General features: G+C 46.1%; 1 protein-coding gene across 1 annotated transcript in view; it reads left to right on the plus strand.

The window, feature by feature from the left end:
* Nucleotides 1-327: 327 nt before the first annotated feature.
* LOC143360774 (zwei Ig domain protein zig-8) overlaps nt 328-17,057 on the plus strand; it is a 446,034-nt gene continuing 429,304 nt past the window's right edge. Inside the window, exons 1-2 of the mRNA XM_076799902.1 lie at nt 328-749; nt 10,087-10,213. Coding sequence (XP_076656017.1) covers nt 10,150-10,213 — 64 coding nt within the window. The 5' untranslated portion in view covers nt 328-749; nt 10,087-10,149. The remainder of the gene's footprint in view (nt 750-10,086; nt 10,214-17,057) is intronic.

Below are 17,057 nucleotides of genomic sequence, written 5' to 3' on the forward strand. Positions count from 1 at the left end.
AAGTGGTTCAGTGTTTGAAACGGCCCAGGTATCCAGCATCCGAGGTGTCCAGGCGCGATGCTCGCGGTGGATCCTCGAATATGCGAGATCCGTGTGCACGGTTGATCGACGGAGTTACGCGTAACCGTCGCGGTCCGACCAGGGGGTTTCGATCAAATCGGCCGCGAGGAAGGTCAAGCCCTGCCAGCGACATCCGGTTTTCCAGTTTTAATTAAAACGGAGAACTGGCGTTGTCTCGCCCGTCTCCGAGATTAATTAGCGACGGGCCTAGGAGGGCCTGGCGCCCGCCGCCCGGTGACCGCGAGGATCTTCCTGCGCGAAGAAACAAAGAATAGTGCCGTGTGGTATTTTGCATTAGGGATCGGTGCCCGGGGAGTGTTGTTTCGTGCCCGAGCGATCCGATACCATCGATCGTTTGGAAAATCGAGGGGGTGACAGGTGGAGAGAAGGGTATAGTAAAGCGCACACAGCCCCCCGGTGTGCCTCGTGCTCTGGTTTCCGGATTCGCGTGTGTTTCCGCTGCCCCAGAAGAGAAGAGAATAGAAGAGAAGCTTCTTCGATCAGATTCCCCGTGTTAAACGGTTCGTTCGCGAGTGACAAATTGTGTCATTGTGCAAGGGGACACCCCCCGATCGGTTGAGGATAGTGGTTTCGGGATAAGAGGAAGAGGATAGGCGCGAGCGAGTTCTTTCTACGGTCTCGTCGCAGAGCTTGTTCGAGGGATGAGAGCGACGCAGCCACGGCAATAGGTAAGACGATCTGTGTTTCTCTCTATTCGATGACCAGGCTCGATGCCAGACGATCGATGGCGCGGCCGCGAGCGAGGGACATTCATTGCCAATTTCTTTTTCACTTCGATTGCCGGCGCGCCGCATCAAACTCGATCTCTCGCAAAGGCCGTTGCTCCAGTTCCCCGCGATCCAACAAGACTCTTAGGCTAGCCACAGTTCAATTTTCCGGGGCGTCGTACGAGAAATTTTGTGTCCCCCGACCGCCTTTGTTTGAGGAACCTAGACGTACTAGAACCTAGATATACTAGAACCTAGACGTGCTAAAACCTAGATATAATAGAACCTAGATATACTTTCGCACGCTGCGCTACGTAAACCTTTCCTCATTTCTCCATCTGCCCTCGGAAATGATGGATTAACGATTGCGCAACCCTGTCGCCTAGTGTGCACTGTGTTTGCGTGTTTGCGTTCCTTACGTTATCCGGACGTTAGAAAATTTTGCCTTTTCGACGGGCGCCGCGGCCACCGGAAATGAACGACGGAATTTGTTCGTTCGGATTTTACCGTGAACATTCTCACGGGAGTTTGCCGAACTGCTCCATTGGTCAGACTTATTCCCTGATTCTTCCCTTTAGGATGATTGAACAGATCATTTTCCGCGCGTGTCGAACGACGACGCTCCTACTCCGTAAATGACGCGGGCATTGCTTGCGGCAACTGTTGCTGCTCTGTCCTTTCCGAAACTAGTTGAGCTCTTATCAAATAAAATAACCCTCAATAATTCATTTTATGGGAACAGTAGAATTTGAGAATGTCATTGACTTGGAAAATGTTTATTCTGCACAGAGCCACAGAAAAAATCGGGGAATGTGGTTCTTGTTTCATGGAAAGGGCGTGAAATAAGAAAAATTGTAAATTGTTTAGGCGCAGCGAGGTAACGTTGAAAGTCGCCGCTCCGATTAACAGCCGACCAATCAACCGCGCGCGCGAGTGTGTGTGTGTGTGTATTTGAGTCGGCGACGTGCACTCTTTTCAATCATTCAAATGACTTTTTCCTCGTTGGAAGGCCGGCCTTCCCGAGCTTGGCTCGCGTTTACAGTAAATATTGGCTGGTCTGTACTTATAGTTTGATAAGTATCTACGCTTTAATGTTACGCAGGCTGTTGCGAATGATCGATTAATAGCACGGTGACAGGCTGAATTAATGGATTATCGTACAGCCTTTCATGTTTCTTTTTTTTTTTTTCTTTAGCAAAACAACTGCAGGACATTATGTAGGCGACCGTGAGTCGGCGTACGCGCTCACAAACGTTTCAATTAAAATACAAATTATTTTTTGCAAACAAAATGACTCGCTTGACTGCGAATTTTATGCATTTGTTATTGCATGAAGTAAATGGATGCGACACTGTGATGGCGTTACGAGAATCAGGGAATTCTATTGCATTATTTTCTTTGCATTATTTTTATTGTCATATAAAATAGCAAACAATGGAACGTGGCTATTCGGATAATGAGGCTACGGAGAATCCGACGATAAGCAATTAATTTATCGATCACATAATGTTTCTGAAAAAATACTCTCGGCTTACGGCCATTGTAAATGCATGTTTAATTACGACAGACCTGTTGAAGAGAAGACACGCGAGTGGGTCCACTGTTCAAGGTGATCAATGCGGCTCTCATTTTCGTTTATTCGTTATCTGGCCTGTCCCATCTGCACGGTGTATTACGTAAATGGATTACGTGAACGGTTACGATGTTTATGGTTGTATGGAAAACTGTTTTACTTGCAGATGTATAGATTAGTCGTAATAGTTACGTAGCGGGTACGTACAGAATAGGGCCGAGTAGTTAACTATTCCCTAAATAGCTATGACACGTTCATAAATACTTCGTTTATATAATCTCCACCATCGCATCTGGATATCCGTGAGGATTGATGGAATTTATTTGTCCCGAGTTTAATGAAGTCCCTCGCAAAGGGGCGGGATTAATATTTAGCATTACGTGTTCCTGTTAATTGAAACGCAATCGTGCTCAATTGCACCATCCATGGCGTCCTCTGACCGCTTTAAATATTATCAAACAGGTTAAATACGAACTTAATTAAAATCGTGTTTAAGTTCGACGTGAGAAGTTAAATGTTGTCCCAAGGTTATGCAATCTTCGGTGCGAAGTGGCAACTGCCCCGGTACTTTCGTTTAAATTTAAATTTAATTTTATTCAAAAACAAAATTTTACTCTTAAAACTTGTTTCCAATTCTGCCCAAATTATTACCGACCTCGGGGCCTCAGCAACATGATTCGCATTTCTTTTCTCAATTTATAGCCGGAAGCCATCGAGCCTAAGTTCCGAAAATCGGCCAAATCCGATCGAGCTGAAATTTGATAAACAGGTTCATTTTGCATTAAAAACATGTTTCCCAAAAGGATTTTTGACGGCTGCAAAGATTTGTTTTATCACAATCGATATCATTTCCGACAGTAAACTATTTCCAGATATTAGATTCTTGGATGAATTGGAGATCATTGATTAAAAAGTTGTTAAATGTCCCTCTCGAGTAACAATTTAATCCAAGTACTTATATACTCGAGTTCCGAACTATCCCGAGATCACTATCAGATCAGAAGCAATCCTCGGTAGCGAAACTTCAAAGACGTTTAACAGTTCCAAGAAACCTGATAATTTTTAACGCGTTATCTCCAACACCGTTACCCCGTGGAAGTCTTTAAAGTTTTAAAAGTCCCGGAAGTCTCGATGTTATACGCGGACGCATACGGAATGCGACGTTGATGACGACGATGGTTCCGTGTTATCTCCTTAAATATCCTCTCACTCGTTCAAACGTCTGCATAATACAAGTATTCCAGTCCCCCGAAACGTTCAGAACATCCAAGAATTTGGAACTTTCCGTGTTTATCGGGCTTCGGGATTCGTTATGAATGAACTGCGGATTTTAGGCGATTATAGCAAACGTGGGCGGGGGAAGTGCGAAACAGTGAAAAATATATGAAGAATTAAAAAATACTGCTGTATTATAACTTAACGCAATTTTATTTCGCTCAAAAATATTGCTCTCCTCCGGAAACTACTTTCTTTCAGTTTCACAAATTATTCTTTTATTTCCCAATTTGCTTTACCAGCCAAAGTCGGAGGCAGTGGCCTTGTTTATTTACATCATTTTATGTCGTGGCCTCTTCGCTTGCTTTTGGCATCATGTTCATTATTCCCCATAAAGAGTGATTAACCTTTATACGTCGGAGGTAATATTTCAATTCTATGCTCCATTATACATATAGGTTATTTTATTAACGCCAGAGAAATTTGTATTTTAAAATGCACAAGCACATAAGCAATCCGGTAATTAAAAACTCGTTCGTAAAATCTTGAACGACCACGCTTTCCAAAGTTTTCGACCAAAACATTTTTAATGGAGTTCGCTAAAAAATTAAGTCTCGGTCTGAACACGGAAGAAAAGAGAGCGAATCGCTTTTTCTCCGTGCCGCCTGGCCGAAAATACAATTCGATTTTGAAAGGTGAATTGCCCGAGCCGGAAACGTAAGCTTATAAGCATCTTACTTAAATCCGAATCGGTTAAACATAACGCGTAACGATTCCCCCGGCATTTAGCATTCCATATTCCGGGCCGATTATCCGGCGCGATAGCATGATGCTTCACCGGGTATCCACAATCGAAATGAACGTTTCGAAACGGACCGGGCGCAGCAACTAATCAAGCATGCGTAAATTCTACATTATGCTCGTTGTTTTTGCGCGGTGGCGGTAACGAGGTCACGGGATTTTCAACGGTTATTCTCATGACCGGCGGATAGAATGGCGAAAGAAAAAAGGAAGAGCAAAAATGGGGCGACTTTTTGAAAACATATTCAGGCTGATGAAATTTTACATGTAGAAATGGGGAAAGTTCGCGGGAATTAGAAAGTTAGCCCCGGCGCAGACTGTTCCGCGCGGACAACGGAGAAAGTAAAAATCATGTAGGTTGGAAAAAAGATTTTGATAAGCCCCGTGACGCGTGCACCGTGATATTTCGCCCGGCGTCGGCCAAATTATCGTTAATATTATTGCAAATATCAGGGGCGCAGCTGCGTCCTTTGTAAACCCCGGGATCTCTGCGCGCAGTTTAAACAACGAGAGAGAGAGAGAGAGAGAGAGAGATTTTTTTCCCTTTGGTAAACGAATTTCGAGTAAATACGCCGGGAAAAGGGACGAGGAACGTATCTTCGCGTTTACTGCATTTAAATTCCACCCTGGGAACATGAATTATCTCGCGCGTGCATCTTCGGAAACGGAAAACGTGTCTCTTTTGCAAAGCTTTCCTCGTGTCGTCATATTTCTCGAAACCCAATGCCAAATCATTTCAAAGACTTCCGGTAAAAATCGCACGATTTTCTTAAAATCCAATCGGACCAGCCGAAATTTTTTGACACGTCAGAAGAATTAGTTTGCTAAATAACGGCTAAACAAAATTTAGAAAAGTTGCCACTGGAATGTAGATCTATGCCAATTATAATACACGATGAAATCGTCATCGAAATCGGCTAACTGGATAATCATAAATTCAGTCAATCAACCCCCTTCACTGAAACTACGAAGACCACATTATCGAAGGTTTTGCAAAATCTTCTGAATTAACATAATCGATAGCGATCGTTAAAGTATCGTTTATCTCCGGTTTTATCGCGGTTCATCGAATATCGTGTAAGTATTAGCACGAATCGATTATTAGATCATGTAAGTATAATCAATGTACATATTCGAACGCATCGATATCAATAAAATACGCCAGTCCCGAATTCACACTCATTTATATCATTTCTTACAAATTGCCGCGGCTGATCTTGTTCCGAGGTTCATCCTGTGCTTTGCAGACACCAACGTTTTTAAAAAGCAAGTGAGCGGTTGGTTCTCGATTTATATCTACCAAGAGTTTTTCTATTCCGACGAAAACCTTCGTTCGGTCAACAATTCTTGAAAATTGCAAGCCACGCGTAAGTGTCCATCTCATTCCCATAAAGGCAACGGCGGATATTAAATCCACAATTTCGGCACCGTAAGGGCGGTCCTGAAGGAGCCACGCGATAGAACAAAGCAGAGATTCGCACAATAAAGTGCCTGGAAATCTCATTTCCGTGAAAATAATCGTCCCAATTTACAAGCTCCCTGCGCGCGCGCGAGCTGCGCTCCGAGAAAAATTCCCGTTCATTACCGGGGGTAAAACGTAAGCGAGAACAGCGGGCTCCCCGTGAATTCCGTCCGAGAATTTCCAAGGAACACGCGGATGATTCCCGATGTCGTGCTCCGAACCTGTCCCGTCCCCGTCACGGTTCCCAGGGTTACGAAACGATCTCGAAAAGCTGCTCGTTCGTCACGTCGAGATAGCGTCGGGCTCGGGGCGAATCCGCGGGAGGCGTGCGACGTCCTCGGTGTTCCAACGTCGAAGATCGACGTAGAATCGCCGACACACTGGTCCCTGTGTTAGGCTCCGGGTTCTCTGTTAGGTCTCTCCCCAGAGTCCTTCAATCCCCCGTGAACTCGTGGCCCACCACCGCGTCCATTTATTCAAATCACACGCGACACTCGTTTTGGGCTCGAACCGTGCCCCTCGGAGGTCTTGACGGGAACAACAATAACTGGTGGAAACGTGACAAGGTGGAACACGAGAACAAGCAGTTACAAATTAGAATCCATAGTGGGGTTCAGCGTTTGCCCGTACGGGCTCCGATTTTCTTGCCCTGGGCATATAAGGGACCGCGGGCGCAAGCCACGCCCTCGCGGGCACAAGCCACGCCCCTGTGGGGACAGCTACACGGCTGCGATACGGCTTACCCCCACTCCGCTGACGGCACACTGCCCTCAGGCTTGCCCGCGGGCATCGGTGGGCCTCCAGAGGCATCCTTATCCCTCTGTCAAGAAGAATTCATAAACTTGATATACTTTGACCTTGAAACGGTCTTCTGTGAAAAGGGAAGTTTAATAGTTTGTGGAACTTGAACAGTTTAACCCTTTGCACTCGAAGCCATTTTAACTCTAAAACGAAACATGTCTCCCGACCTAGAATATTTCCCTTCTATACATATTTTTTAATGCTACACATACGAAAATAGTGCAATTTACTCGTAGAGTACTGAAATGTTTAGTAATTTATGAAATACGAACAAATTTGATAGCGTAAAAAATATTTTGAACAATGATACAGCAATTTTTAGTGGCGCCTTACAGTCGCCATTCGAGCGCTAACAAACAATTAACAAACGAATGCTTTTCAAACAATTTGACAAATCGGCATTGCCTCTGAAAGTTAATTTTCACTACAGATTCTCCAGTAAATCGATGCATCGGGCTTGGCAGATAAAACCGAGGTCGTTGGTCGATTTGTGAAAGAGTTGTTCCGATGTAAAGTGTGTGTGCCATAACTTACGAGACCGACCGTACGTAAAACGCACGCCAGCCGATCTCCTGTCAGCGTTGCAAGGGACTATAGCTGAAGGTGAAGACTGGATTTTTCGAGTAACTAATCGCGAGGCGAGTGGCCGAAGAGTGGCCGAACGTTGCTGCGAGCGACTGTACCAAGAATAAGCTGGGAACATTGCGAGGGTGCAGAGAGTCGAGAGGAAGAATTGCGAAAAGGAAACGTTAGCGAAGACGAACTAGAAACTGTGAGATTAGAGGGAAACTGAGACGTGGAATGTCGAGGAGCGGGGGGAGGTAAGTGAATAGCAGGGTAAAAGAGATTTAGGGTGGAAGAGAGCGCGAGAGAGAAAAGGGAAAAAAACGAAAGAGAGAGGGAGAGGAGGGGAGGTAAAAAGAAAGAGAGCAGGGGAGGGGTGGAAGACGGGAGAATTAGACAAAAAAGAGTTAGAGAAAGGGAAAAGGAGGGGGGAAAGCTATCACTCTATCCGCTCGCCGACTACTTTCGCAACCCGCACACACACACACACAACCGAGAGCCGGCCCTTCAGGCTCACGTATCCCCGTTAGTCTCCTTTCATCCGGGGGGTGGGGGAGAGAGGGTAGGGGGTTCGCTTTTACTTTATGCGCCGGTTCTGCACGGACTTTATATATCGTCGCGCGCCTCGTGTGCCACGAAAACCCGAAATTCCGCTTTTGCCCGTGGCTTCCCGCGAGACGTCGCACCGTTTCACGCGTTGCTTTGCCAAAATTCCCCCGGTCAACGAAACTCCGGCGGTCGTCGCGACGCGACGCGACGTCGATTTCCTAGGTCCGAAAGTTTTCTTTGCAGGGCGACCCTTTATACTCCCTGCACCGGCTAATTCCGGAAACTGGAACGGGAACGCTCTCTTCTGGCCCGGAGACCGGGCGAAATGAGAAGAGGGAAATGTTGCACCCTCTAATTAGATTAACACTAGGTTCACGGGACCCGTCAAAATGACGGATTCTACTATTTTTAATTTACGATCGTTGAGATTGTGAAGATCCACCTACGTGGAATTACTGAACAAATTTATTTCTGCAGGTATATATTATCTAAAAGACGGCTAAAATACTTGAAAAGACACATTCTTCTTATTGTTATAAAGTAATGTAAAATATCCACTTCTAGTGCTCCGCAAACCTAGTGTCACACGCTGTCCATCCGGGGCCGAATTAATAGATCCTTTTCTTAGACACCGACTAATCAGGACCCGGGGATCTATTAATCAATTTTTCAATGTCAGCGAAGAGCTAACGGACCGAAAATAGGGTTCCTCGAATAGATACCAGTGTCTACTCGATAATTGTCCGAAAGACGGGTCCGGCCAGGGACAATTATCGAGAACGATTTGTTGTTCGCTGTACTCAGTTTCCCTTTACTTTACAGTAAAAGTAAGTAACAGAGAACATTCGCGCGAACCTAACACATTAATCCGTTATCTCTGTACGGCGTTGCAGTGGCGTAAGCGAGCAAAAGTTTCTCGCTGCCAGTCGGTTCCGAATATCTCAACCGCAGGCGAACATTTTCCGTCCGAGCAAAACAATCGAGCATTTCGCGCGCCTGTGTGTGTGTGTGTGTGTCTGTGTGAGTGCGGAAGAAAGTGATGCGTGATGTTGACTCGAGCCATACGCGCGCTCATCGTGCAGCAGCGCTGTTCAACTGTCTGACCCGACAGTTTCGCGTTTCACTGTGGCCCAGCATCAGCGAACGACAGCAGTCTTCGTGGTCTTCGTGCGTACGTGCTCCGCTCGGCAAAGGTGAAACGAGCCGCCAGACGAAAGAAAAGACGAGCGGAAAGAGGGAGCCGAGCACTTTGCCAAACGTGGAAACAAAGTGGCCAGACTATCCGTCTCATTGTCTTTCACTTACAATTAGATTTCGTGCGCGCGAGCACGCCAACCGATTTCCCATTTTCACGATAAACCCAGAAAATTCGTTTCCAAACGGGAAACCTTCTCAGAAAGAATAAATCTCTGCGCGAGAGACTCACGGGAAATTAATACGTTCGGCCTCGCACTTTTTCCACTAAATTCTAGTCAACATTACCTGGTTTCCGGTCTCGCTTGCAAACAGTAAAAACATTAGACGAGAATGAAGGAGAAAAAAGTTGTACTGTTTTTTTTTTTTTGGCGAGCAATGCAACAGTGGTCTGTGATTTTATTGCATCTACATTATCTTTTTAGAAACGAAGGTGACCTTCAATTTTCTAAATGGAATATTACGCATTTTTTTTAGATGATATCCAAGTTTGTGTCAAAACGAATTCCTTCGTATAGGACACGATGAGATTCAAGGTCGTACAAGGTCAGAAATGGGAGAGACATTTATCAGTCTGACCTTGTTTGACCTTCAAGATCATTGTGTGTCGTATAGGAACGCGTTCGTTTCGGCACTCGTTTTTGTCATATAAAAGAGCACATAACCCCTCAGAAATGGAAGAGACATTTATTAATATTTCTGACCTTGTTTGACCTTCAAGATCATTGTGTGTCGTATAAGAACGAGTTCGTTTCGGCACTCGTTTTTATCATACAAAAGAGTACACAACCCCTCAAAAATAGAAGAGACATTTATCAATATTTCTGACCTTGTTTGACCTTCAAAATCATTGTGTCGTATACGACCGAGTTCCTTTCAGCACACGCTTTTATATCATACAAAAGAGTACACGAAAATGGACAGGTCGCGTTTTCGTGTTATGGTTGTGACGTCGAGTCGCCGGTTTATGGGAAATTGGCCGCATGGACGCGGCGCGTGACGCGTGTTAGCACCGCGTCCAATTAAATGCCAGTAAAACGTTGTCCGTTACGGGGATTATGAACGCATGAGCGAGCCCCGCGCAATATCTTAGAACGGCACGTACATAGTTAATACAATGTGTCTCCTGCCCCTTTCAGCTACTCCCGACGTCCGAGAGGCACGTATTATGTGAGGTGAAACTTGCAACGAGGGAAACGAAGATGTCCGCCATCAGCGTGGCTGCATGGCTGCTCAGCGCCGTCGCTTTCGCCGCGATTAATAACGGTGAGTCCTATCATACAACCTTTATTCGTTTCATTAATAAGTACCGTGACGGCCCGCGCACGTGGGACCGTAATTTAATCCCGCGTTACGCGACCCGAACAATCGCGCGGCGCCGCTCTGCACGGATCATGCATTTCTACGGTCCGAGACGACATAAACCGAGGTTCCGCTAAGGATTTCAGAAATTATGCGGGCGCTCGATTTTAGACAGTGAAATCAAAAATTTTTTAATTTTGAATACAGTCATCTCTCTGTATATGTCGCCGAGACCTGGATGATAAACACCGCGGGGGGTTCCGCGACGTTTATAATCCAGGCCTAGGCGACATATACAGAGAAATCAATGAATTTTTAAATCGCAGTAGCGGGAGGGGTTAAAGGGCGTCCCTGTGGGCGGGCAGAAGACACTCGTGATGGATGCGTAATTAAAATAACGCGAACGGGACCACTGTTCGGTGTGTCCGGCAGCTTTTCATGCCGCGGAAAGTTCCGGGTCGCTCGAAAGTCGTTCACATTCAGCTCGGAATTCAAGAATGGCTCTTTCAAGTCGTTAAGGAACTTTCAAGTTCTTTTCTCGTTCTTCCGGCCGGGTCTTGCCCGGCACGGCCGCTCGGAAGAACGCTGACATTTCGAATGCAAGGGCGGAGCAATTAGCGTTAACGGTGTTACGGTTGCAAAGTGATTTCGAAGCCGTGGCCGGGAAGCCCCCGGGTTCGGTTACCGCGACCGACCGGAAGCGACTGCGGACACTGTCGATCGTCGAAGACGACAACCATATTCTAACATCTCCACGGACGGGACACCGTAATTAAACATTCCGTACCGCGGGAACGCTCCGCGATAATTTAATTTTCCCGCTGATATTAAGTCACGATTACGCCCGGAAATTATATGCCCCTAACCCCCATCGTTCTTATCATCTTTCTTCTCGTCGAAAAGCCGCGATGAAGTCGAATCTACAATTCAAATGTGCAGGCTTGACCTAGAACAAACGAGAACCGCTCCTCCCCCCCCCACTCCTTCTCTCTGGCAAACGATTTTTTTCCCCACCCCTTACTTCGTTCCACGAGAAGAATAATTCTCGCGATGAACCTTCTCGATTCTGATCCCCATCTTCTCTGTGCCGTGCAGAGATTTCTACGATTTACTCGGTTCGCAGAATTGACCTTGACCTTGAATCTCGAATCAAATTTATTCTATACTCTGTTCGTGGAACATCTTGGGACACTCTGCAGACATACGGAATAGAGTACGAAATTTTTAAAAAGTTGTTCAGAATGATGACCTTGACAACATATTTCAAGGTCATCGCAATCGGCGAGGAATCGCTGGATTAACTCGAAAAAATATTCTAACAGAGATCAAGAGTTTCGGAAGCAAAATTGATAGATTAATTAGTTAGTTCACGTGTTAACAGGTTAATAAGAATTGCTGAATATTCTTTCCCGAAAACAGAAGTGTCCTCGCAGAAAGTTCGTCGACTGTAGAGGAATTCCGTGTTCCCGCATACATCGAATTTTAGGGGCTCGTCAGAGCACGAGCCCGGGGGGATGCGTCGCGCACAATGATCCCCCAAATCAAAGTGCGTTCGTTTGTTTGACGATACGCGTCTGCACGCGCTCGAGCACCCCCGATTCGCCCGCCTCCGAGGGGTGGGAATGTAAATACTGCGAATCAGGGTTGGCGCACCGTGTTCGAGATTTATCCACGGCTCCGCAAGCTCGCATAATTGGAATACACCCGTGAGACTTGTTTCGGCGTGACGGGGTTTCCCGTGAATTCAGATATTTTTTTCTATCTTTCTTTATGGCTCCCGATGCCGAATGCTGGGCAATATCGATTCGCCCCGGGCGTCTAAATGGCCGAGTTTGTTGAAATAATTAATCGAACGGATTGGAGGGTACTGTGGATCAAATCAGTATTACGGTCAGATTGTTTTCAATCGTGTGAGGTACAAAAGTAGCGTATTCGTATAATTTTCTTTCGGAATATACGAAATACTGGAACTCAATGAAATATGGGAGCTGTATATTTATTGGAGCAATACGGTAAAACCTCGATCTAAGCGCAACCGAGCTACTCGATCTTAGTCGCTTCGCCTGTCCCCTCCACTAGATGGCATACTCCGCGAGGGACCGAGAAGCATGAGCTGCCTCGGTCCCCGAGCAGTGCATGGTGTACATATGTCGCGCTGTCCTTTTCAATGTTTGAAGCGCCCGCAAAAAAAAAAAAGAAAATAGTAGCCCTACACGATCTATGTCGGAGCGCGGACCCGGGGACTACGCTCGGGTCAAGACTTTATTGCGACTCCATCTGATAAAGAATTCATGAAGGAAAAGTAGCTTCGCAAGTTTTCTACCCTGCAGATTCGACGAATCGACATTTCAGAATTTCTGGAAACAATTTGTTTAATGTATTTCGGTACTTCGATGAAAGAAGAAGAAGCACGAATCCACGAGAAAGATAGAGAGGGGGGGGGGGGGGGGGGGATAAAACCGAAAAATGTGTGGGTAAATCTTTTTGTAGCTTATCGACCTTTCGTTCGAGTCTTTCTGTGAACTTTGCTCGAAATCCCCTCGAAATCCTTGACCCTTGCGGGCTCTGTGCATTCGATGTCCGAAAGTTACCCACTTGCATACTACCTGGAGGATCTCGTGCTCTTATAAAAGTGTATTATAGTCAAAAGAAAAAAAAAAAAAAAGAAAAGAGGGAGGCTTGATGCGAATCTCTTTCTGCTCCTCTTGTCTCTGGTCTAATTGTCACTTGTGATATTGCAGAGGAACAGGGATGAGTCGAAGCATGATTGGCAAGTGGGCAATTCCATCTCGTCGACTTATTTAGTTCAAAAGTTCAAAATGAACGATTTCACCATATTTAGAGGATTTTGAGTGATTTTGTGATTCCCCTCCGGGGTGGGGACGACCCTCGTCAGCTTATATAGGTCACCGTGGTATAGTTAGTGAGTATAGAATTCTCGATATACGTCAACGAGACGAGTCTTTCCAGCGTCATATATCGTCCAGGAGCAGTGTTATGTTTACCCTCCTCGGCGTTCGAGGCTCTCGAGCTTCGTGGCCCCTAACGAGGTATACCCCGCGGTAGTGGGGATAATTCCGCGACGTTTATCGTCGAGACCTCGGCGACATATATAGAGAAATCACACTGTATACGGTAAACACTGTAATAGAATAATTAGTTATTATTGGTAACAGAAGAATCACTCTCGCGGTGTCTTATCGACGTAATTTTCGTACATCGTGAACCGATTGAAAACGCGTTCTAGCAACCTAAACAAACGGTAATCAGATGGAGTCACGTCAGGCGAATAAGCAACACGAGCGACAGAACTTCCCGGCCCAAGGAGAAGATGACATCCTTTGTGCTTTTACTACTCGCGGACACGCTTTGTCACGAAGCAAAATCAGCTGACGTTCGCCTCGGCTAGAGTAAACGGCCTGTTTAGTTCCACTTTGGCGTTCTACTTCGCGAGCTTATGGCACGGATAAGCTTAATACGGTGTTTTATTAATTCGTCACACTCCAATATATTACTACGCACTAGTTTCGCAAAGTTAATTAGGAACAACCGATCTCCAAGCTAAAATTACACGGCCCGCTAAATTTTAGAATTTTTTCTCGGTTTCCAATTTTCGATCAACATTTATACTCAGATTCTGGTATTTTCTCTCTGATGTAGGTTTCGATAGAAACAGTTCCGGAACGAATGTTTCTCCCGTGTAGTTTTCGATACCATCTGAAAGAATGCAAAATTCCAACTGCACACGTGTTTTGCACTTGAATAACAACAGTTGCGCTGTTGCTTCGCTTGTTTGGCGGAAAAGTATTTGGGCAATTAAAGTGAGAAATATCTTGGAAGCTTTTGCGAGTGTTTTTTAATTTATTTGAAATATTGAGAATATAGAAGAGAATTGAGTTATAACAGACAGTAGAAATCCAAAAGAAATACTTAAGAAAATATAAAAAAAAAAAAAAATAGAAATGAAATACTGAAACGTTGCACAATTTCTCATGGACGCATCCGTGCAATCTCAATGTCGGTCAATCAACAATATGAGTCCCGTAAACCCAGTTGCCGTAACAGTTCCGGGCAGCTTTAATCGCGCATAAAGTTCGGCGAAGGAGCCGACACAGTGATCTCATGTAAAAGGGCCCGAAGAATGTTCGGTGTTCAGACACGAAACTAAAGTTTCGAGCGAAACACGGAAAACTACAATTCTCGCGGGAGTTGGAGCGCTCGAGGACATTCGAACATCCCGCGAAAGTTCACATTATTGGCCCATTTTCGATTGGCTTGTGATTCCTGGGACTGGCTTCGGGGAAGGGAAGGGAGAGCCTTCGGTGCCGGACGGTTAACCCTCGATGGCTCGCCGGGGCTCGAACTTTCCTAAGAGGTTGCAAGCTTTTCCGACTTCGAACACCGTTCGAAGCGGTTCGAACTTTTCGCGATAAACATGTTACGATATTCTCGCGGCCACGTTAAAAATCCACGGCCTGCCAGAAACCCATCAATTACCTCCATTACAGTTCCCCTTCGATACAAGACTCTCCTCTCCTCCGCAACAGGAGAATCTCTACCCCCTCTCTCGAAATTGTCCCCCACTTAGTGCCCAGAAAGAGGGGGTATGCACAAACCCAATCCACTCTATACCAATCTCAAGCCTAAAAATTACCCTCTTATATCTTTACCCAGCCCAGCGTCTTATATCGAAATAATACCGTATATGTCCCAAAAGCTGGGGCGATAAAAGTCCCAGAGTTATCCCCACTGCTGCATACCCCAGGAGGGGCGTGGACCAAAGAAAAGTATCCCCTGCACGATACGTGTCACTGGCTGGACCCGTGTATTGGACATACATCGTGTAGTGTGGCTCCACCGTATTTCAGATTTTTGAATTCCGAGGGAGGGGATACAGTTCATTACTTCTTTATCGAGATGTGACGTGCGGTTCGATACGTGCTGCAACAGTGTGCACATTCGAACAGGTTCGAGCACAGCGCAGGTGGCGGGTTTGCTCTGATTTTGCTGGTCGCTTTTTATCGGACGCGTCTCGGCCGTCGAACACGGACAGTGGCAACGGGGGTAGGGGTGGGGGGTATTTCGATCTGACGTCCCCGAGGCGGTGCCCGAGACTTAGACGACCTTGTTAGATCGAAATCATTAAAACGAGAATGCTCGAGGAGGCCGCGATTGTGTGGGTGAGTGGCACGGTCCCGTGAACACGCACCCGGCAGCGAACACGTAGAAAGACGCGACCCGAGCCGACCCGAGCCAACCCGTCCGTTTTCGTTTCGAGCTGCGGGGCAATAAACACTCTTTTCTTTTCTTTCATTTTTTTCTCTCTCTCTCTCTCTCTCTATCTCTACCCGGAGCCAAACAATGCAGTGACATGGGGCGAAAAATTAACGAGGCGCGGGCCAAATTCAAACTCATCTCCACCCTTGCAGAGTCCCTCTTCGCGTTCCCCTTCCACCAAGACCTCCCCTCCCACCCCTCCACACACCGATATCGAACCTCCGTTGGCGTTACTTCTGCGGAGGTACTTTTGGAATCGAATTTTTGAAATTGTTAAATAATTCCTCAAGGTTGCTGATTTATACAATCTCGAAATTAGAAATATTAGAACCCAGCGTTAATTCCGACGAAAAATAAACGAAAGGATAAGTATGCTTGCGGAGCGATTGGCTTTGCGAAAATAGACACGATTATAATTATAGCCTTTTATAAATAGTCGACTCCGGCTATGTAAGGGTATTTATATTCTCTTAAATAAAGCGTGCCAGTGTGAAGCACGATATTATAAGGTTAGGGGTCACGTTAACCGCACGAGTGCTATTCCCGATTTTCTCGAAAACAGTCTAATATAGAGAAAACAATGCTGCGTAAAAATCCTTTTCGAGCGCGATGAAATAATAAAGAAGCCACATGCACCGTATTAATATTAAAAATCCGGCGTTCTCGAAACAAGATGGGAGCTCCTTTGAATACTAAATGGCGTCGCGGCGGGTAAGACATTCGGTCGAGTTTCGAGGCACGGTTCGAGAACTTTCCGTCGCGTCGGCGACGTTGAATGCATCGAAATGCATACATAACAACGTCGATGACGTATCTGGCCGGTCGTCCGTGTGGCAGTGTCGCGCGTTCCCCGTTCTGCATCCTCGGTGCATGTGCAACGCGGGGGCCGATGTATATCGGAGTCGGCGAGTCCAGGATAGATGCGCGGCGGGGATACGTCCGATCGGTCATTACGAGCAATTCCATCGGGCAGGTAAGCCTGTTGACCAAGCAGGGACTCGTAATTACATCACCAATTTGCCGAACGTTCGTTGACGAAGCGACTGTTGGACGTGACGTTAAAGACGAGATAGCGAGAGTTAAGCACGGATTACGGGGGCCGTCGCGTCCCGACCGGTATCTGGTAATAACGCGAGGGCACCAGCGTGCACTTGGGTTTGTATTATTTTCGCATTAACTGATGGCCTGGCATTGTTCACGGGACACGCTGATGTACGTACGACGGCCGCCTATCTCGATGGGAATTATCGGGGAAACGATTAATCGACGAGTTTGCGTTTCCGAGCATCGCGAAAGTATAATAAACCGGGGCGCCCCGGGAAAGTATACGCCCCTGGACAAAATGATCCTCTCTTTTCTAATGTCCTTTGCTATTTGTCCCGTTTGGAAGATTCGGTAAATTGACGCTTCTCTCGATAAATGTCGCAAATACCTGGGCGATAAAAGTCGTGGAACTATCCCCAGTACTGCGGGAAAGTATACGCCCCTGGGCAAAATGATTCTCTCTTTCCTAATGTCCTTTACTATTTGT

Source organism: Halictus rubicundus, chromosome 14, assembly GCF_050948215.1.
Source record: "Halictus rubicundus isolate RS-2024b chromosome 14, iyHalRubi1_principal, whole genome shotgun sequence".
Lineage (NCBI taxonomy): Eukaryota > Metazoa > Arthropoda > Insecta > Hymenoptera > Halictidae > Halictus > Halictus rubicundus.